Source organism: Sphaeramia orbicularis, chromosome 11, assembly GCF_902148855.1.
Source record: "Sphaeramia orbicularis chromosome 11, fSphaOr1.1, whole genome shotgun sequence".
NCBI lineage: Eukaryota > Metazoa > Chordata > Actinopteri > Kurtiformes > Apogonidae > Sphaeramia > Sphaeramia orbicularis.
Genome location: NC_043967.1, coordinates 5,442,137 through 5,465,166, shown reverse-complemented (window position 1 = coordinate 5,465,166; position 23,030 = coordinate 5,442,137). Strand labels below are relative to the sequence as shown.

Below are 23,030 nucleotides of genomic sequence, written 5' to 3'. Positions count from 1 at the left end.
GGAGGTCAGTCACTGGATTTCCTGTTGAATGTCCTTCAGTTCATAAAGCCTCTTCTACTTTGGTTTTTACACACATCATGTGTCTTTGGACAGTTGTAGCTCACTCATTTGGGCTCATTTGAACTGACATGAGTTTGTCCTGAGTATCTATATTCAGACGGTTTCAATGTTGGGTGAGGATCTGAATCAGTGGGGGCCAGGGAGGGGTTAACAGCAGCGCGGACCGGGTCTGTGCGCTCACTCGGATGGACCAAGTCTGTGGACCGAGTCTGTGCGCATGTGCGCGCTCCGACGGAACAGGTCCATGCGCTTGCTCGCATGGATGGAGTGGGTCCATGCGGGAGCCCGCTATCTCCGAATCTCTGGAGCTCTATCCATGCAGGTCCCTTCCGCCATGTTTTCAGAGGCCAAACATTACAAACTGCACACACACGCCTGGAGTGCTGCTGTTTCTCCAGGAAATAAACAGTACCATACGTTTTCTAAGTGCGGTAATCAAACGTGGTTATCATGATAATTAGAATTTAAACAGTAATACTAACCGTTGAAAATTTTACCACGGTTTACCATTATACTGGTAATCGTTACATGCCTAGTCACCCCTGACCCTAAAGGTCAGAGTTCACAACACCATTATATCTGGGATGTCCAATAAGATGCACCAAAGCCAATGACGCACACACACACACACACACACACACACACACACACACACACACACACACACACACACAAAAGCAGATAAAGGTAGTTCCTGACCTTCATAGTTGAGTTTGAATCCATGTGCAGAAACAGCGAAGTCACTGGTCAACCTCAGAGAGAAGACGTGTCCTGTACTGGTGACAGGGGGAGGAACCTGGAACCCAGTTAGTCTGAAAAACACACACAAACACATGTTAATATCAACCCAACTGTCAAACATGTACATGTGAAGAAGACCAAGGGCCTTAAAGAGACATAGTATTAAAGGACATGTCCTGGTGTCCTATCGGTAATAGGTGTGTGTGTCTTAGTCAAATACATAACTGTGTCTCTAAAATCCTTTTGGTCCATGTTCAGTGATGCATGACTAAGTTCCTGCAGTAAAACAGTCATATCCATCATCTCCAAATGGATCCTTTATCCTGATCATGTCTGTAAAACTAATAACAATGTTTAAGTATCATTGTATCTTTTAAAATTATTTAAAATCACAAATAATAAGAACAAGTACTAGCTTTAAAATGTGGAATAAATACTGATTTGACGTATATCCATATGTACTGACCTTCCTCATATGCCATCTGTGACCATGTGACCCAGTATACTGTTGATCTAATATTCATACTGTATGTTTATGTGCTGTTCAGTGCAGTTGAACGATGCCAGACTAATTAAACACTGTTTTTAAGTAATATCTGCTTTATTTTACATCTGCATGTTCTAGAATGTATCATCTGCATCATATTTGAAACATCCTTAACTCAAACACATTCACTTTCTTTTGCTGTATAAAGACTTTTAAATTATTTAAGTCACACATTAAACTGGATCAGCATAAAAAAGTTAACACTTGCATGACTTTACAGTTATTTCAACTTTGGAAAAAAGGTGAAAAACTGTAAAGAAACAAAGCAAACTGTCTTTAATGTTTACTCTTCACCATTTTTCCTCCACAGCAGCCCAGGTGTGCCAGCTTTTAGACTCGTTGAATGAAAAAAAAAAACAAAAGAAAAAAAGTGTGTGTGTGTGTATATATATATATATGTATGTATATATATATATATATATATATATATATATATATATATATATATATATATATATATATATATATATATAGTCTTGCAAATTTTTTTTTATCGAGGAATGGAATACAGCCAACCCTTCTCAGCTTTCACTGCGACACATTTTCATGCCCTGCAGCTACTGATCTTCCTTTTACTTTCCCTCCTCCCTCCCTCTCTCCTCCCACCCTCCCTCCCCCTTTAGATCCACTGTGATCTGTAAGTTGTACTGTACATGTGTAAATGATAAACATATGAAAACTGTCATTATTTCAAGTTGCTGATGTTATTTACATTTAATGGAAACTTTGTAGATGTCAACATTTTCAGACTGTAATTGGACTTTTTTTTATTGTTCTTATTTTACTGGTTCGGCCCACTTCAGATCTATCATGAACTGTGTTGGACCAACACAACCTGCGTGATGCTGATCAGTGGAGATGTTTGTTTGTCATTCCTTTGTTTCTGTGTCTTTGAATGGAGAACAAATGGTTTGTTCTTGAATTCAAAGAGATTATTGTTTAAACTAAGTTGAAAACATCGGTTGTATATGTGATAAACCATTGGCTGCTGGTGTTTCCCATTATTAGAGCTCAGTTCTAGATCATTTGTTCTCAAAATAAGCTGCAAATTCTGACCTAGAAAAGGGAAGATAAGAATATGTTCTAAAAACAAGGCTGACACTCTGACACTGGAAAAAAACTAAATATCACCAAGTGTATTTTTCTCATTTCTAGTCTAAATATCTCATCACATTTAAAATAAGACAGAATCACCTAAAGAGGAACTTTTCAGTGAGATGTAAGAACGGATTTATAGACAATAGATCTGGAAAATCTGATTTCAACAAATCTGACCAAGATAATTTTCACTTGTTCCATTGACAGGTTTGTTTGTTTTTTTTGCTTAATTCAAGCAAAAAAAAAAAAAAAAAAAACTGTCAGTGGAACAAGTGACAGCACTCTGACTGTGCGTTCTCATGCCCTTCCTCCATGTTTTCATTTCTTGTATTTTCAATCGGTGGAATGGACCCTGGTTCCTCCTGGAGCCTTGCCTCAGTCTGCTTTCCTCCTGAACCCCTTTTCCATCTTCTTCTTCTTCTCTCTCTCTCCCTGGTTTTTATCTTCTGTTTGACTTCCTGTATCACCTCTTTCCATCTGTCCTCTTTGTTTGACCTTCTCACCTCCTCCATCTCTGCCTTCTTCCCCTCTCTCTCCTCATCTCTCCATCCTTCCTGTTTGTTCTTTACCTCCTACTCTGCCTCATATTTGCATCCAACGTTTGTTTAGAACTCTCCCCTTACGGGTCCACATTTCAGTGTAATTATTCTGATTTTCTTAAATTTTTGAACACAAAAACAGAAGGGACTTCATAATCTGAACAATATCCAACCTCCTCTAACATTAGACCAGGTCTGTCAAACTCATGTTAGTTCAGGTTCCACATTCAGTCTAATATGATCTACAGTGGTCCGGACTAGTATAATAATATAAATAATACGATAAGAACTCACAAATAATGTTAACTCCAAAGTTACCCTGTGTTTTTGAGTGAAAAAAGTCCAATTTCATATTGAAAATATTTACATCTATGAACTGTACTTGAACATATCATGAACAAATATGAACAACCTGAAAATTATGAAGAAAATAAGTGTAATTTAACAATATTATGCCTTAATTTATCATTTATACATGTTCATTATAACGTACAGATCACAGTGGATCTACAAATGCACAAAGCATTTAATAACAGACTGAATATTATTAAAATTACACATAATTCTATTCTACATTTCAGGTTGTTCATATTCAGATTATTCACATTTTTTATAAAAAAGATAGTCTGTAAATGTAAACATTTTTGTGTAATTTTACTTTTCTTACACTGAAATAACAAGAAAAATGTGCAATATTCATTATTTATAGGTTATTCTGATAGCATTTTACTGGTCTGACCCACTTTAGATTGAATTAACCTAAAATGATTTGAACATCCTTTAATTGTTGATTTCTTCAGTGTCATTTTCGCATTTCACAGTTAATTTATCAGTTAATTTTTTTGCAGTTTAATTTATCTTTAGAATAAGAGAAGACGAGGAGACTGTTTTTGGCAGATAATTTAGATATAAAATGATTTCAGTTTGGTTGCCCTTCTTACTTTCAACCAGGTATATTTATACAGACATAAAGAAGATAGACAGGCAGGCAGGCAGGCAGACAGACTGATCGACCGACGGATGGACGGACGAACGGACGGACAGAGATAGATAGATAGATAGATAGATAGATAGATAGATAGATAGATAGTTAGATAGATAGATAGATAGATAGATAGATAGATAGATAGATAGATAGATAGATAGATAGATAGATAGATAGATAGATAGATAGACTCCACAATATCAGCATCATGACACACATCCAATAACTATAAATCCCTCAGCGAACATGAGTAAAGAATAAATCCAACAGAAGAGCAAACACTGTACATTGTAAATTACAAATATAAACATATCTGTGTACGTGTCCGTCTGTTAAAGAAGGTGTTCCAGATGTCCAGATGATGTCTAATAATGTTTATTATCTCTGTTATGTAATGTCATGAATATGGAATAAAAAGGACAGTCCTACTGAGGCCAGGACAACAGTTAAAGCATGTCATTTATAGTTGTGTTACTCTTTAATAGTTAGCTCTGACCTGATCTGTCTGTTCATTAATAGATGATCTGTATGAAAGAAGAGCAACGGTTTAAACACACACATGAATAAAGGATCAGAGGAACGACTGAACACAACTAAAGGCCTGACACATGATCATATTTGATGATTTTGTGAACAAATGTAATAATTTCTCTTTAATGAAGACACATTTCTCTTATGGAAATGTCTACAGCCCAGATAAGTACTTTTTCTAGTATGGGATTGATCCTCTGAGTGTCGCAGCATCACAACAGAATCAGCTGACACATCTCTACACATATTGATGTTGCATTTCAATTTGTGCTTATGTCATTGAAAAAAAAAAAAAAACAATTTTATTACATACAGACCTGTGGCTGGATGTTTGACGTATCTAACTTGAAGTTGTCATACATAAAAAATTATTCATCAATGGAAAACAGATCATTCTGAAACAGTGTATTCACAGTGTTGTGATTCAATTCTTTATAGAAACACAGTTGACATTCAAGAAGCAAATATCATGTTATGTAAATAAACCTTCAAGCGTCACCTTCTTCCACATTCATTCCAATATCTTATTTGTAACTTTACACACACACACACACACACACACACACACACACACACACACACACACCGGCTGTTTCCTATCCACCAATTTATATTTGGATTAATCTCTTCAAAGATTTGAGAGGTGAAACCATATATATATATGTATATATATATATATATATATATATATATATATATATATATATATATATATATATATATATATGTGTGTATATATATATATATAATTATATATATATATATATATATATATATATATATATATATATATATATATATATATATATATATATACATGCGGGGGTAACAGTCTAACCAGGGATGCCCAGACTTCTCTCTCCCCAGACACCTCCTCCAGCTCTTCCGGGGGGACCCCGAGGCGTTCCCAGGCCAGCCGAGAGACATAGTCTCTCCAACATGTCCTGGGTCTTCCCCGAGGTCTCCTCCCGGTGGGACATGCCCGGAACACCTCCCCAGGGAGGTGTCCAGGAGGCATCCGAAACAGATACCCGAGCCACCTCAGCTCGCCCCTCTCGACGCGGAGGAGCAGCGGCTCTACTCCGACCTCCTCCCTGGTGACTGAGCTCCTCACCCTATCCCTAAGGGTGCGCCCAGCCACCCTGCGGAGGAAACTCATTTCAACCGCTTGTATCCGGGACCTTGTCCTTTCGGTCATGACCCAAAGCTCATGACCATAGGTGAGGGTAGGAACGTAGATTGACCGGTAAATTGAGAGCTTTGCCTCTCGGCTCAGCTCCTTCTTTACCACAACTGACCGATACAGCGACTGCATCACTGCAGATGCTGCACCGATCCGTCTGTCAATCTCACGCTCCATCCTTCCCTCATTCGTGAACAAGACCCCGAGATACTTGAACTTCTCCACTTGGGGCAAAGACTCCTCACCGACCCGGAGAGGGCAAACCACCTTTTTCCGGTCGAGAACCATGGCCTCAGATTTGGAGGTGCTGATCCTCATCCCGCTCGCTTCACACTCGGCTGCAAACCGCCCCAGGGCACGCTGAAGGTCCAGGTTCGATGAGGCCAACAGGACAATGTCATCCGCAAAAAGCAGAGATGAAATCCTGTGGTCCCCAAACCGGACCCCCTCCGGCCCCTGGCTGCGCCTAGAAATTCTGTCCATAAAAATTATGAACAGAACCGGTGACAAAGGGCAGCCCTGCCGGAGTCCAACATGCACCTGGAACAGGTCTGACTTACTGCCGGCAATGCGAACCAGGCTCCTGCTTCGGTCATACAAGGACCGGACTGCCCTTAGCAAAGGGCCCCGGACCCCATACTCCCGAAGCACAACCCACAGGATACCACGAGGGACACGGTTGAACGCCTTCTCCAGATCCACAAAACACATGTGGACTGGTTGGGCGAACTCCCATGAACCCTCGAGCACCCGATGGAGAGTATAGAGCTGGTCCAGCGTTCCGCGACCGGGACGAAAACCGCATTGTTCCTCCTGGATCCGAGGTTCGACCATCGGTCGGATCCTCCTCTCCAGTACCTTGGAATAGACTTTCCCCGGGAGGCTGAGGAGTGTGATCCCCCTGTAGTTGGAGCACATCCTCCGGTCCCCCTTCTTAAAAAGGGGAACCACCACCCCAGTCTGCCAATCCAGAGGTACTGTCCCCGACTGCCTTGCTATGTTACAGTGACGTGTCAGCCAAGACAGTCCCTGCACATCCAGAGACTTAAGGTACTCAGGGCGAATCTCATCCACCCCCGGTGCCCTGCCACCGAGGAGCTTGCCAACCACCTCGGTGACTTCAGCTTGGGTGATGGACGAGTCCACCTCTGAGACCTCAGCCTCTGCTTCCTCCATGGAAGACGTGACAGTGGGATTGAGGAGATCCTCGAAGTATTCCTTCCACCGTCCGACAACATCCCCAGTCGAGGTCAGCAGCTCCCCACTTCCACTGTAAACAGTGTTGGTGGCGCACTGCTTTCCCCTTCTGAGGCGCCGGATGGTTTGCCAGAATTTCCTCAAGGCCGACCGATAGTCCTCCTCCATGGCCTCCCCAAACTCCACCCAGACCCGAGTTTTTGCCTCCACAACTGCTCGGGCTGCAGCTTGCTTGGCCTTCCGGTACCCTTCAGCTTCCTCGGGAGTCCCACGGGCCAACAAGGCCCGATAAGACTCCTTCTTCAGCTTGACGGCATCCCTTACTTCCGGGGTCCACCACCGGGTTCGGGGATTGCCACCACGACAGGCACCGGAGACCTTGCGACCACAGCTCCGAGCAGCCGCTACGACAATGGAGGTGGAGAACATAGTCCACTCGGACTCAATGTCCCCAGCCTCCCCCGGGATCTGGGAGAAGCTCTCCTGGAGGTGGGAGTTGAAGACCGCGCTGACATCGGGCTCTGCCAGACGTTCCCAACAGACCCTCACAACACGTTTGGGCCTGCCGAGTTGGTCCAGTTTCCTCCTTCGCCAGCAGATCCAACTCACCACCAGGTGGTGATCGGTTGACAGCTCTGCCCCTCTCTTCACCCGAGTGTCCAAAACACGCGGTCGGAGGTCTGATGATACAACAATGAAGTCGATCATCGACCTCCGGCCTAGGGTGTCCTGGTGCCAAGTGCACTTCTGGACATCCCTGTGTTCGAACATGGTGTTTGTTATGGACAAACTGTGACTAGCACAGAAGTCCAATAACAAAACACCCATATATATATATATATATATATATATATATATATATATATATATATATATATATATATATATATACATACATACATACATACATACATACATACATACATACACACACACACACACACTACCGGTCAAAAGTTTTAGAACACCCCAATTTTTCCAGTTTTGTATTGAAATGCAAGCAATTCAAGTCCAATGAACAGCTTGAAATCATACAAAGGTAAGGGGTGAACTGCCAGAGGTAAAGAAAAAAGGTATGGGGCCATTATTGTAGCAATATTATTTGCAAATGCGTGTGGAGAGTTGAGTGTCCGTATTTCAATCTGTCTGTGCGCAGTCGGATTTGAAAATGTGTAAATGAATCTGTAAATGCGTGATGAGATTTGTGTGTCCGCATTTCAATCTGTGTGTGTGGAGAGTTGTGTGTGTGGGCAAGGAAAGATGGCTGCAAACGATGAGACGGGTCAGACGTTTGGGGCTACGAATAATCCATGGGGCCATTATTCGTAGCCCCAAACGTCTGACCCGTCTCGTCATTTGCAGCCATCTTTCCTTGCCCAGGTGAATCTTCTTCTTCTTCAATTTTTAGTGGCAGTTGGTGAACCTTACAAGCACAACTCACGTAAACTCACGTCAGGTACAAGAACGAGCAAAGCCGAACGCAGCCGGAATGAGGGAGCCTGTGAGCCTGAGCTCAGGGCAGCCTGAGCCCAGGCACACAAACCCTGGTTTTACAGACAAATCCCGCAGCACATTTGTGGATCTGTCACGGCAGAAGTGTAGCAAAATTCACGTGTGTAAAGAGAGCCAATCAAGAAGCCGCTTGACTTGTAACCAATGATTTGTCTGTATTTCTGGGTCTTGTAGTGAAAATACTTTGACTTTTTAAATCTGATTACACACACACAAGTTGTTTTACACATTTGCAGATTGTTGTACAGACACACAAATCTCATCACGCATTTACAGATTCATTTACACATTTGCAAATCCGACTGCACACAGACAGACTGAGATGCGGACACACAACTCCGACTGCGCACAGACAGATTGAGATATGGACAAGCAACTCTCCACACACACAGATTGAAATGTGGACACACAAATCTCATCACGCATTTACAGATTCATTTACACATTTGCAAATCCGACTGCGCACAGACAGATTGAAATATGGACACTCAACTCTCCACATGCATTTGCAAATAATATTGCTACAATAATGGCCCCATAAAAAGGTATGGTTAAACAAAACTGAAAAATCATGTACATTTCAGAATTATACAAAAAGGCAAACAAGAAATGGGTTAACAACTTGAAGCAGTTCTGCAGCAATGGAGGTTGATCAAGCCTCAAAAGTTGGTGCTACCAATTCCTACAGGTGTCCCAACATTTCTGAATTACTTACAAACCCCTCTGTCTGCATAAAAGTAGTGTTGGAACACACTTTGGTACCATACTGTTGTGAGCATTATTTGAACACTATTGTACTGCAGAAAGTAGTGTGTTACTATAAAAATGGAAAAGAGGAAAAGGCAATTAACAATAGAAGAGAGACAGACCATCATAACACTTAAAAATGTAGGTCTTTCCTACAGAGAAATTGCCAAGAAAGTCAAGGTGTCAGTCAGTCCAGTTTCCTTCACCATCCAAAGGCACTCAGAAACTGGGGGAAATGCTGACAGGAAGAGGTCTGGCAGACCCAAAGTCAAAACAGAATCAGAAGACAAGTTTATGAGAGTCAACAGCTTATGTGATAGGCGACTCACAGGACAACAGCTTCAAGCACAGTTCAATAGTGGTCGGAGTAAGCAAGTCTCAGTTTCAACTGTGAAGAGAACACTTATAGAAGATATATAAATATATAGGTAGATAGATAGATAGATAGACAGATAGATAGATAGATAGATAGATAGATAGATAGATAGATAGATAGATAGATAGATAGATAGATAGATAGATAGATAGATAGATAGATAGATAGATAGATAGATAGATAGATAGATATTTATTTAACAGGAAGTAAAAGAGGAGGTGGGCTAGAGGTTCTGCTGGATAGTGAGAACTGGCTCCTATCAGAGTACTTTCTCTTCTTTTGTACACACACATGCACCCGTTACAGATGAAATAAAGATGAAATATTCTCTTTAAAAAAAAAAGAAAAAAAATCCTCCGTGCAGCCAGGCTAATGTGATTGTCAGACCCTCTGTCCACTGTGTTTCTCCTTCTTTCTTGTATCTGATGCTCTCTTTATTGCCGTCAAGGAAAAGACATTTGTCATTATTATTACTGTCATGAAAGACAGGGAAACAAGGTTGAAGAGATAAACTGTAAAAATAAAGGAAGAAGGAAGGAGAAAGACGGAATGAAACAGACAAGTAGTGTACGCTTTAGGTTTTATGTCATCAAGAAAAATCATTTGTCATGGATTAATTCTGACATAAACTGCATCATTAATCGCATCAACCAGTGATCTGATACAGACAGATTTACATATGCGTGGGGGGGCAGACATTCACTGGAGGAGTGTGTGAAGGGGGGTAGACTTAATGTGGATGTAAGTGACATTTCATTGGACTTCCCTCTCAGTAAATGCCAGTTTAAATAGATGTGTTTTTGCTTTTGACTGGTACTGATGGGACCTGAAGTGTGTGCATTTAAAGGCTGTTTTTTGTCCCTCAGCTCGTGTCACTGTGTGGAGCTTCTTGTCCCTAACCACCAAAGTGGGAGCACCGAGACACCACGGGTGTGTGTGTGTGTGTGTTTTGGTTTGTTTGTGTGTGTTTTATTGAGTTGAAGCTGACCCAAGGCCTGACCTCACACATCAAATTACTCTGAAGCTCCTCTTCTTTCTCGGTCTCTCCATCCAATTCCCTCTGTCTTGGTTTCCTGTGGGAGACTCCACGTCCATTTCCCATCTCTACTCTCCAGTCTGAACTGAACACAATTTCTTTTCTACCTGTTAAGTGATGGGAATAGTTAAACAGCCCCCTCCTACTGGTGAATGGACTAACAGCACAGACGATCAATAGCCAAACATCATCACCCAGAATGTTTTCCAACGGCTGCACCCTGCTGGTGACATGGTGAAATACTGTGAAACACCATCAAGTTTTCAGATGAATCCAAGCCAATAAATGATAAGTTCAGGTTCCACATTCAGCCCAGTATGATCTGAAGTGGACTGGACCAGCACAATAATAACACAATAATATATAAATAATGTCAAAGCCAAACTTTTTATGTCTAACTTCTTTGTTTTAGAGTGAAAAAAGTCAAATTACATTAAAGACATGTTTATATCAATAAACTATCCTTTAAACAAATGTGAATGACATGAACCTAGAATTTCTACTCAAGAAACATATGTGCAATTTTAACAATATTATGTCTCCATTTATCATTTATACATGTTCATGACAACGTACAGATCACAGGTTAACAGCAGAATATGGACCAAACTGCACTCTAACACATTTCAGGCTGTTCATATTTTTTTGTGAAAGGATTGTTTGCAAATGTAAACATTTTTAGGTTATTTATTTATTACACTAAAACAAAGAGAAAAAATTAGAGTTGTCATTATTTCTAGGTTATAGTCTGTGCGTTTACATGACAACTTTTATTCCTGGTTTAATCTGATTAAACATTAGATCCAATTTAACATGCCCATGTAAACACCTCATTCCAGTTGAAAAAGAATAGTTTGGATTAAATTCAAACCCGAATAAAGTCACAGGTTTAATCCCCTTTTAACTAAATTATTCCTCGGACATGTAAACCCTTTATTCCGTTTGGACTTTATTCCTGTCATTCTGCACATGCTCGTTGTCTTGTCCTGTCGCGATGACACACACATTCTGCGCTGGCGGAAGAATATGCAATGCAGTCTAGTCTTACCAAACCGTTCCAGTGGGCTATTCTGATGGGATCTACCAGCCTGGAAAACCCTGAAGGAATAGTTCACAACTTGGTTTTTTATTAATTCATTTGTCATGCACTAATGAGTTCGATAAGTGGGCAAATCAGTTTGCACTGCAGTGCACCGATTGCCTTGTTCTCGCAGCCCCTCCGTTAGCTTAGCTTAGCCTAGTTTAGCATAATCGCTTCATTCCTATGGTCAAACGTAGCCAGGCTTTTATAGGTGATTCATAGTATTTTATGAGTGATTTTGTGAAATTCAATTCTCCCTAATCATTACTTTAGTCCGGTGGGGTCAATATGATCACAAATTGAGACTCAAATCATGGCGATGGGACTTACTGCAGTAATAAAATCTGGGCAAATAAAAACTAATGCAAAGCTAAAATGGTAAAGCAAAGCTAATTTAGCGCATGCATCCCTTCCAACAAAAAGATTTTCCTACTTCCGTCAACACAACAGTCCCAAGATTGTATGAGTGCAGTAAGTCAAGGAACTAAAGGAATAATTAGGGAGAATCGGATTTCAGAAAATCACTTACAAAAGACAACAAATCACCTTTAAAAAACTGGCTACGTGTGACCTTGGAAATGCAGTGACTATGCTAAGCTAAGCTAACAGAAGGGCTGTAAGAACAAGGCAACGTGAGCACTGCAGCGCAAACCCTTTTGCTCACTTCTCTACCTCATTAATACCTCATGAAAATCTTCATTCGGGTTTAACATTTCCATGTAAACAGAAGAGAAAATACTTGAGTTCCAAATTAATTTCTTCTGGAAAGATAAATCGGACTTAAAAAACATCATGTAACCATACCCAATGACAGTATTTGACTGATCTGAGCCACTTGAGACTGAATTGGGTTGAATTTGGCTCCTGAACTAAAATGATTGTAAATATCTTGAGTATAATTTTCATTCACAAATTCATCCCCTGGGCTGGATTGGACCCTTTGGTGGGCTGGTTTTGGCCCACAGGCCATGTGTTTGACACCCTTTATGACTGTGCCATGTCTTTACTGAGGTATATATAACAGACACAACAGTAATATTGTTTATCATTTATTTATTTTCCAAAAATTGCAAAACAAATATCCTGAGCATTCCTTCACACTTATCTGTGACCTTAATTTCCAAAATGTATTCAGCCAATGAAAATAAATCTATAGTTTCCAGTGCAGAGGGTTATTTTTCATCACATCCAATGTCTTCTGCAATACAAGTTAATATTGTTTTTTAGCGTCTTGAGTGGAGTATTTACTTTATGTTTGAACATCAGTTTCCCTTATTTCAGTGCTGTTTCATCATGCAGTGTCTTATTAATATTCATATGATCATCAGAGGAACTCGCTCATACACCCACACATACATCTAGAAATCAGAAAGTTCATTCACTTTTTCATTCATTCATTCCCTGGAACAGTTCATCCTCAGGAGGGTCATGAGGACGCAGAAGCCTGTCCCAGTTAGCAGTGAGTAAAAGTGTGGTACACCCTGGATGTGTCCCCGGTCCACTGCAGTGGTCGGTTTACTGTCAGGCCGGTTAGGGACATCTGCTTTCTATTTTATATATATAACTATAACTATATAACTATATATATATAAAACTATATAACTATATATAACTATAACTATAACTATAACTATAACTATATATATATATATATATATATATATATAATTTATTTATTTAATATATAGAACAGAGGTTGAGTCATTTGATGAAGGTCATTTCACACTGGTGTCACCAATGAATTCAGATCTATAGCAAAGTGGAACATTAGATAGAAACATATACAGTTAGAATAAATATTTAAAGACCCAGAGTTACTTTTAAGGCAGTCTACAAATTATTTTTTTCTCTTTCATTACCCTTTTGTAAGTGATTTATCTCCATTTATTTTAATATTATCCTCTTTTTTTTGTGTTTCTTCAGTAAAAATCTGGTATTTTCCTGTATTTAATTCACTGATCATGTAGATGTTCATTAAAGCTCAGATTAAAGTTGATGGTTGTTATATCAGAAACAGAAAAAAATGAATAAACAGTCTCTTTTTCAATCCAATCTGTCATTAACTGAACATAAACCCAGTGTGTCCATCCACTGTCAGTGATCCAACTCCATGGGTTTTACTGGGGAATCAATGTTGTAGAAGATACTTCTACTGTGTTTCCACAGTAACTAGCTTCTAAACATACAAATGGATCATATCTGATGACCATGAAAAGATGAAGAACTGTATTTTACACCAATTACTGACATGGATTGATAAGATTAGTGGATCAACAGGTATTAAACAGTTTAGATCAGTAGATGGTTGTGGTACCAGCTACTCTGCGTCTTTGAGGGTTAATGCTCTATTAACATTGCTGACTATGGGCTGGATCTACTAAGATCCCAATTTGCATGTAGTAATTTGCTTGCGCAATCTAGAATTTTGCGTGTGGGGTGTGACCACAGTTTACGGGTGATTTACTAAGATTGCTTGCGCAAATTACAACAAGTGCAAAGTCTTGAGACCACCCTATTTAAATGAGGGTTTTGCGTGCGCTATTGGAGACAATATGCTGTAAAAACTGCTCTGGGATCCACCAGCACTAATGGGAACAGTGCGCTGAATGATCCAGACGCATGGAAATGTAACGTTGGAGGAGTTTTGTCATAGAAGGTATTGCATGAGTCATTGATGCATATTTTTCATTTCAAAGGTGTGTGTGCATGCGGTGTGTGTGTGTGTGTGTGTGTGTGTGTGTGTGTGTGCGCACGAGGTGTGTGCACGGGAGGGGTTTGGATTGAATGACGCACATAATTTTGTCACACTGTAGCTGAATGTCGGTGAGTATTTTTAATCATGATCATCAGGAGCCGTAAAGTGTGTGTGTGTGTGTGTGTGTGTGTGTGTGTGTGTGTGTGTGTGTGGTGGTGGTGGTGGTGTGGGAGGGGGCTGTATATGTCTCAATTATTTGTTCTTCCATCACTCCAAAAATGTTCACACAAGGGTGAAAAATGCATTCTCTGCATCTCCTTTCATCATTTTGATGTCTCCTAACTGCAGCCATGTGCGCACAATTACACATCCAAACCGTTTGCGCCTCCTTTTGAGACGTGTTAAATATAGACGCAGTTTCTATGAGCAAAATTGCTTTTGGGTTTGATAAATCACTTTGCGTGTGCTAAATTAATATATTTACATTTTCTCCTCCCACCACACGCACAACTGTGTGTAAACGCCCCAAATTGTAAATTCATTGTGTCAAATGTACTAACTGGATGCAGACGCGCTACTTTGCACCTTTGAAAGATGCACCCCTTATTGCACACTATTAGTAAATCAGTTTTTACATTTTTTTGCGTGTGCAATGACTTTGCACATGTTTTAATACACACAAACCTTTGATAGATCCAGCCCTATGAGTATGTTTGTGTGTTATTATCTTGCATGAAAGAATCAACTTATATTATGCATAGTTTTCACTCAGAGCTGGAGATGAGATCTTCATCCCCATGAGACATCCTGACAAGGACAAACTAGCACCAAGGCTCCTGTAGTCCAACAGCATCTTTAAAGACATTAATTGACATTCATTTGACCTTTCAAGGTCACTCAATGTCAAAGGTCATGGCACCAAACGAAAGCCCATATGTGACTTCCTATCTATTACCAATAGTAATTATATCAATATTTTCAACTGTTTTCAAGTTACAGCACATTGAACTGTGTCCCATTATAAACCAATGGGGATTTAGAAAAGGCCAACAATTAATAAAAAATTCAGAAATCAATATTTTCCAATTCTTTGATCAAACTTGGTAGACCTTACCCCAAAGATGTTCCACAACAAATATCAACTCATTCAGACTGACAGTTTAGGAGAAGATTCATGAAATTTTTTTTACGGATGACGGCTGAACACTAACTGATCCAACAGTCCATCAAAGCCTTGGACTAAAAATAGATCACTGCAAACATAGTAATTCAAAGGCTTACACTGGCCCTAAACCTTCATTAAACTGTAATTAAATATCACATTTAATCATGTTTTTTTTTTTTTTTTATGAAAAAGCATCATCTTTCCACTTTTCCTCCTCCTTTCTTTTTCACTTCATGTCCAGTAGATTGATTTCCTCTACACGTGTCCAGAGTTCAGGGTCTGTAGTGAGTGATTGATTAACAACACTACCCTGAGTGATACACACACACACACACACACACACACACACACACACACACATGCACACACACAGAGTCATTTTTCAGGGTCTAACATGTGGTCAATAGTCAGTGGTGTGTCCTGCAGATCCGTCATCAGCTCCTGCTCTGAACTCTGTGTGTACTTCTCTGATCTTATTCACTGAGCTGCATTTGTATGTGTGTGTTTTATATGGAGGAAGGTCCTTGACCATGATGACATGCTATAAATTAAATTAGTCACACACACATAAATTAAGAGTCACAGACAACCTGATACACACAAACATACACATGAAGCCCCTGGCCAGGTCGTCCTTACACACACCCTTAACCACACACTGACGCCACAATTCATTAGAGAGAGAGAGAGAGAGAGAGAGAGAAAGCAAGAGCGCAAAAAAACACAAAACACTCATTTCTTTGTTACATTCCACCACTGCTCATCACACATGGTATAGACTTTACTTTATTTGTACTTCATTACCGTAGTTAAGTTTTTACGTATCTATACTTTACAAAAGTATAGATACAAAATAATAATAATGCATACTTTTAATTTTACTCTGTTTCATTTTGTGGTAGTTATCTGTATTTGTAATTGGAAGAATGACAGCCCCCCGACCCCACCCCTTTGGCAGATGGATATGTGATGTCATGTGTTTCCTTCAGATTGAACAGATTACATCCACACTGAATGGATCAATAGGAACGTTAGCTGTGCTTTGCCATCCTTTTATTTCATATGTAGAACAGCTGACTGTGCACCTGGACCCTGGATAATGTGTGCTGTGTACAAAGGGACTGGGTAAATACACTGTGGAACCTTTTTGGTTGGTTGGTTGGTTGGTTGGTTGGTTGGTTGGTTTGTTTGTTTGTTCTGTGGTGTCTTATACCTTTGCTGTATGTCTCAGTGTTTGTTTTACTTTTTCTGTATGTTTGAAAGACTCAACTTTGGTAAAAACAAAACAAAAAAACCACATAAAACATCGATCTCTTTGTCAAGTCTCTACCATGTATGATGAGCAGTGATGGAATGTAACTAAGTATTTGTACCTTGTTACTGTACTTAAGTAAGTTGTTATGTATCTGTACTTTACTATTGTAAAAATAATAATGCATACTTTTGATTTTACTCTGTTACATTTTGCAGCAGTTATCTGTACTTTCTACTTCACTACATTTCTACAGTTTATGCCATTACTCGTTACATTTTGTGAACACACTTCCTCAGACTCTTGCCTGTAAAACTAGTTCTCCTGATGGCGTTGTGTTGTTGTTGTTTGCGTTGCATCAGGTGACTCCATTAGCGCCAATGATGGCAGAGCACACGTTTACCTCCGTTTCAATTTGTGTGTAAAGTGCAGATGTCAGACTAACACTGTGAAGTCAACTGGGTTAAAGGTCAAATCAAACCAAACTCATCAGACATAATATAAACTGAACTTTTGGTCGATAGTGTCATTCTGTTTGGTGTGCGTTCGCTAGTTACATTTACCCGAAAAAAAAAGCGCTCGATGAGACAGACACGGATCGGAAGAGGAGGAATTGATTCTACACAAATTTCGGTCAGTATTTATTATTATTATGATTATTGTCTCGGGTAAATGTAACTAGCGAGCTAGTTGGAGAGTGAACAGCCAATCAGAGTGTACTTCCACAAGCTCTCTGATTGGTTGGTTTTGTGGCAGAATTGTAACGTGTGTGTCAAGTTGAGCGTGCGGACACGACAACCTGAGCACGCAGGGAGAGGGAGGTTGAGCAGGAGAGGGAAGGGGAAAGTGAGCGAGCGCAGTGGTCTGTTTGTGCGCCATGGAAAGAATTTGTAAGAGAACATTATGAGTAAAACTAACAACGCATTTATGGAGCACAATACCGATTTTTGTTTGCTCAAGCGTAATTTCTTTTTGAAATATAATTGATGTGCTCGCAAAATATATTTTTATGTGCTCAAAATCTCTAATTGTGTGCTCAGAATCTATCATTGCTCGCTCAAGAAACTGGCACAAATATAATTCCATACAAAACTACCTTTCCGGGAAAAGTGCAATACTAATGTTTAAAATACATTTAGTAATATTTAATTTATTTTATTTTCTATTAGATTTATAGCAGCAGAATTATATTATTCCTGTTTGTCTATATTCTATTGTCTCCAGAAATTGGGGGAAAAATGTTCAAAAAGTCATAATAAATGCATTAAAGACATTTTCAGGGGTTTTCTTTCTTCCCGTACTGAACCGAAAAAAAAAAAAAAAATTGAACCGTGGCTTTGAAAACCGAAAACGTACCGAACCAAAAATTTTGTGTACCGTTACAGGCCTAATAAATACACCCATGTAAATATGTCAGAATCAGTAAAAATAACTCCTTTTCATCTGCAGTCTGTGGGCAGGTGATAGAAACAAAACAGGAAACAGCCAACATTGGTACGTCACTCACTCACTATGCAATAAAACATTTAAAAATACACTTAATTATGACATAGGCCTCATCAAAACAAATAAAAAGACAAACAAACAAATAAACAAAAAACAAAAAGATCTAGTATGATCCCAGGGGCATTAGCCAATACATTCACCTCCATACTTATATACTTACATAAACACAGACAGTGTATGGGTGATGAACTATATGTCAAGTAAAAATGAGTGCATCTCCATGGTTTGAGGTGAGTTTTAGAAGTGTTGTATGTTGGACACTCTCTTATTGGGAGGGGTGGATTATTCCAAAGTGTACCTCCTACTACTGACAGCAGGTTTTGTCCAACAGTGGTGCGTCTGAATGGTATCACACAGTTCCATTTACAGAGGACTGTGTTCTACCTCCACTTTCAATGAAGAAGCCATTCAGTGGGGGAGGGGCTAAGATTATGTGGCACTTTATAGAAAAAAACAAGCATACTTAATTTTTTTTTTTTAAATTCTCAAAACTTAGAGGTTTGTGTTTCTCAGTGATGAAAAACCAAAACCTTTTTATCCAAAGTTTTTACAGCTTTCTTAAAGAGAGATTCAATGCTTTTAAGTTTAGCCATGTGACCAGTTTATGAAACAATACTCAAATACTTAGGAGTTTTACTTAAGATTGTTGATGTAGTACTTCTACTTTTACTTGAGTATATATTTTGCAGGTTAGGGGTGGGCGATATGGGCAAAAAAAAAAATCTAGATTTTTTTTTTTATTTCCTGATAATGATAATTTGACAATATCCTTTAAAATGTGAATTTCTTTCTTTCTTCTTTTTTTAAATGCTGTAAAACTCTATTTGCATCTCTGCAAAACTTGCGGGGGGTGGGGGTGGGGGGGGGCAGTAGTTATATACATGAGTGTGTGGTCCATAAGTAACGTAACTACCACTGGGGTGAAACAAAAAAAAGTGAAACCTATCATGCTTTCAACGTCCGACTCCCGGCTTCTATTCCTCTATGAAACAGCAGATCTGACACCAAATGTTCACCCCTTCTAACCTGTATTCACTGGACCACTTCCATATTAATTTGTCACGTTAACCCCCCTTTTACAGCCCCCCAGCTGCATATAATGTTACTTTGACCGACATCAGTCTGGTCCAAACTGAACCCTTTCCAGACTAGTGATATGGACCCATGTCTGTCTATGGAACCATTCGCTCAGACGGACACTCCTGCAGATTTCCTCCATGTGAGACCATGTTGTGTTTTGGTTCCGCCCAGTCACCACCAGACTGAATCCTGTCCGCTGATTGGCTTCTGAGCCATGCATTCGGCCAATGAGGACTTTCATGCACCTCTCCTTTACCGTCTATGCACTGTCTGTTTGTTTTTATTTCCAGACAGTATGAATACTTCATAATGTATAACTGCACATCGTCAAATCAACATTTACGGTATTATCGTAGGCAATATATATCGCCCACCTCTGTGTGCAGGACATTTGTACTTTTACTTAAGTACTCAGCTTCAGTACTTCCTAATGATAAAATACTCAGCCAGAGGGAATGACTGTGTGTAACTGAACTCAGTTTAGCGAGAGGAAAGTAAAATATTTGACACTGAATCACAGATCAAATACTCAGTGACCTCTGAACACATAAAATAATGACACATGATGCAGCTCATCAAAGTTCATACACACACACCTTCAGTCAGACCAAAGTGAAGATCAGAATGGAACCAAATCCAATTTCCTTGTAGCAGATACCATCCATTGCTGCAGGTACGGCTTTGTCTGCCGCTCTACGTGCACACTCGCCAAAGTGCACGTGTCCCTGTGTGTTAATGGGAATAATTGTGCGTCAGCCTGCACATGCACTTTTGTCCTTTTATCTTGCCATATGTCAGCGGTATCTGTCACATTTGTGTGCCTACGCTGACATTGTGTGTGCTGGAGTGTGTGCACGGGGCTTTTGGAGACACTTATTGGCAGCAGCAGTGCAAACATTTATTACTTCCAATCCGACCTCAGCACTGCTGCAATGCCCGGGGACGATAAGCCCTTTAGCAGTGCATCATGAAGGAAGGGGGTTTCTCATCCCAGAGCGTTGGAGGTGACAGGGGGCAGCACTTCGGTCTCTGTCCCCCACCCCCACCCCCCCTACCCCCTGAGGAGAGACTCTGTGGCTCAGGTTGGATAGTGGATTAACCTGCCTGTCAGCCTCACAGGGTCCAAGACCAACACCAGGACACCAGCACATGCACATTCAACAACAAATGCACAATTATTGACAACACATCTGTTCACATATTCAAAAGTATATCTGATATTTTGTGGAAAAAAATGATAAAAATTAAATCAATGTTATATGAATTCAACTCCATATTTGATAGTAGTATTTTTAGTCTGTTTTATAAATAAATGTTGATTTGTGCACTGCAAAAAATGCCCCGCTAGAAATGAGCCTAATATTCCTAAATCTGGTCCAAATGTCTAATATTGAGCAAAATAATCTGCGAATGGGTTCAGAAAAACATTCTTGTCTAGAATTCTACAAACAAGCCAAAGTCTATCAACTAAAAAACCATAATGTGCCTTAAAACTGGACAAATATGCTAGAATTTTATCAAACAGTGTTTTGTAGAATAAATAAAATCCCACTGATTTCAGACAGAATGAGTTTAAATGTTGAATGTGAGTCTGTGACTGAGCTGGAGATAAGAATTAAAGTCTGAAAAGACGAGGAACAAGGAGGAAAACATTCTGAAAAAGAAGAGGAACAAGGAGGAAAACATTCTAAAAAGAAGAGGAACAAGAAGGAAAACATTCTAAAAGAAGAGGAACAAGGAGGAAAACATTCTAAAAGAAGAGGAACAAGGAGGAAAACATTCTACAAAGAAGAGGAACAAGGAGGAAATCATTCTAAAAGAAGAGGAACAAGGAAGAAAACTTTCTAAAAATAAGAGGAACAAGGAGGAAAACATTCTAAAAATAAACATTAGATTGTGTTGATTGATCTGAAAATGACCTCTTTAACAGTGAATCGATCCCGGTTCTTCCACATTGGAGTCCATGTGTTACCTACTGAGGTAAATGCCCACTGTGGGGTCATGTGACCAATTAGCTCCTCCTCCTTGTGGAGCAGACATGGGTGTCCATGTCAAGGGAATCAGAAACCACCTGTAAACAAACTGATGTTCATCCAGAACTGCCCATCCCATGTCCTAAATTCTTTTTGGGTCAAACTTGTGGTGAGTCTGTGAATGTATGGCTGTAGAATATGTGTCCAAACAGTCTGAAGCGAAGAAGCAGTGATTGTGTGAACGTGGAGTTAGTCCAACATGTTAGTGACACACTTTTAACATGGGACTCAATGAGAGACCAAATGTGTCTTTGGTTTCATGTGTCTCCGACATTCGACTGGACCAAGGAATTTATCTGTCATTTTATCAAATGAGTCCAGGCTCATGTTCAGCTGTGGGATCATTTCTGTCATGGTTTAAACCTGGAAACCACAACAAATGGGTCAATAAAGTTAGTTTGGGTCATTAGTTCAGATTCTGAAATGTACAAGTTGTTCCAGTGGTTTGAGTCAAAAAAAAAAAAAGGAAAACTATCTGGATCCTCTGATGGGATTATTTGGAAAACATGAACAAACCTTGGTACAAGGAAAATCAGAGTGGATATTAGATGGAAAAGAGGAGCAAGAAAAGGGGAGATAGATTTATTAAATATAAGAATATTTTTATTATGTAAAAATTTCTTGGCAAACTTTTTTTTTTCTATTTACATAAAAAATAAGACAAATGTGGACTGGTTCAGTCAAGCTGGGCAGGGGGGTCAGTGGCCCCTAATCCCCTTTTCTTTTTGTGAGTGTCCTTGCACTTGCAGACTCTTCAGACCTCAGGGTATTAACACAAACTATTTTGTTAGTTCTACTTCTCTGAATAATTGAATAAACCCAAACTGGGGATAGGTACCCATAACCAGAAGAGGTTTATCCTCCTCCTCATCATCATCGTCCTCCTCCTTTCCCTCCTGTTTGTGAGGGAGCAGGAGTAGGAAGAGTTGACGGCCTAGATTGGGTGAGGAGGACCTCCTTTAGACTCTGTCTCCTCCTACATTTGCTGCTGGCAGATAAACTAGTCAAGTGGAGTAATGAGCATGGGACATGGGCACCACTGGAACAATTAGAGGTCAACCTGATGGTCTTAGCGGTCTTCCAGGGACTGAAGTTGACCCTTATGGATCAAATGAATTCAGGAGAAGTTCAAAGAAAGAGGTGGAATTGGGTGATGGATATAAGGGCTGGGAGATGCAGATTGACATGCACCAGCCAGTGCGCTGCCTTTGGACCCCTACTTTAAACGGTCTGATCTTGAATCAGACGGGGGGGGGGTGATCAAGAAATATATTCTTAACCTAACCCTAGTGAGGATAAAGCGGGTTCAGAAGATGAACAAATGAATGAATGAATGATGAATGAATGAGTCCTGTGAACATGTTTTTTTAATGTTTCAGTCCCTTCGGGGATAGTAGGGGTCTCCAGTCTCTGGTACCGTTATTGTGGGGGTCCTGAGTTTAAAAGTTTGGGACCCCTGGTATAGTGGGTCACAAGTTGTTAAACATTATAGATCAGTGGATGCTTTTGGGTTTTCCAGAGTTAAAGCCCAACTTTACTGGAGAAAATCTGAAGTGCGACAGTAAAGTGTATTGTTGCGTGGCTGAAATAAGACGTGTTGGTTTGTCTATGAAATGATAAATGCTGTGTTGCTCCTCTTCACTGCCTCAGTCTGTGTCTTTGTCTT

General features: G+C 39.9%; 1 protein-coding gene across 1 annotated transcript in view; it reads right to left on the bottom strand.

The window, feature by feature from the left end:
- Nucleotides 1–23,030, bottom strand: part of LOC115428800 (CUB and sushi domain-containing protein 3-like) — a 965,368-nt gene that overhangs the window by 690,225 nt on the left and 252,113 nt on the right. Inside the window, exon 3 of the mRNA XM_030148025.1 lies at nucleotides 760–872. Coding sequence (XP_030003885.1) covers nucleotides 760–872 — 113 coding nt within the window. The remainder of the gene's footprint in view (nucleotides 1–759; nucleotides 873–23,030) is intronic.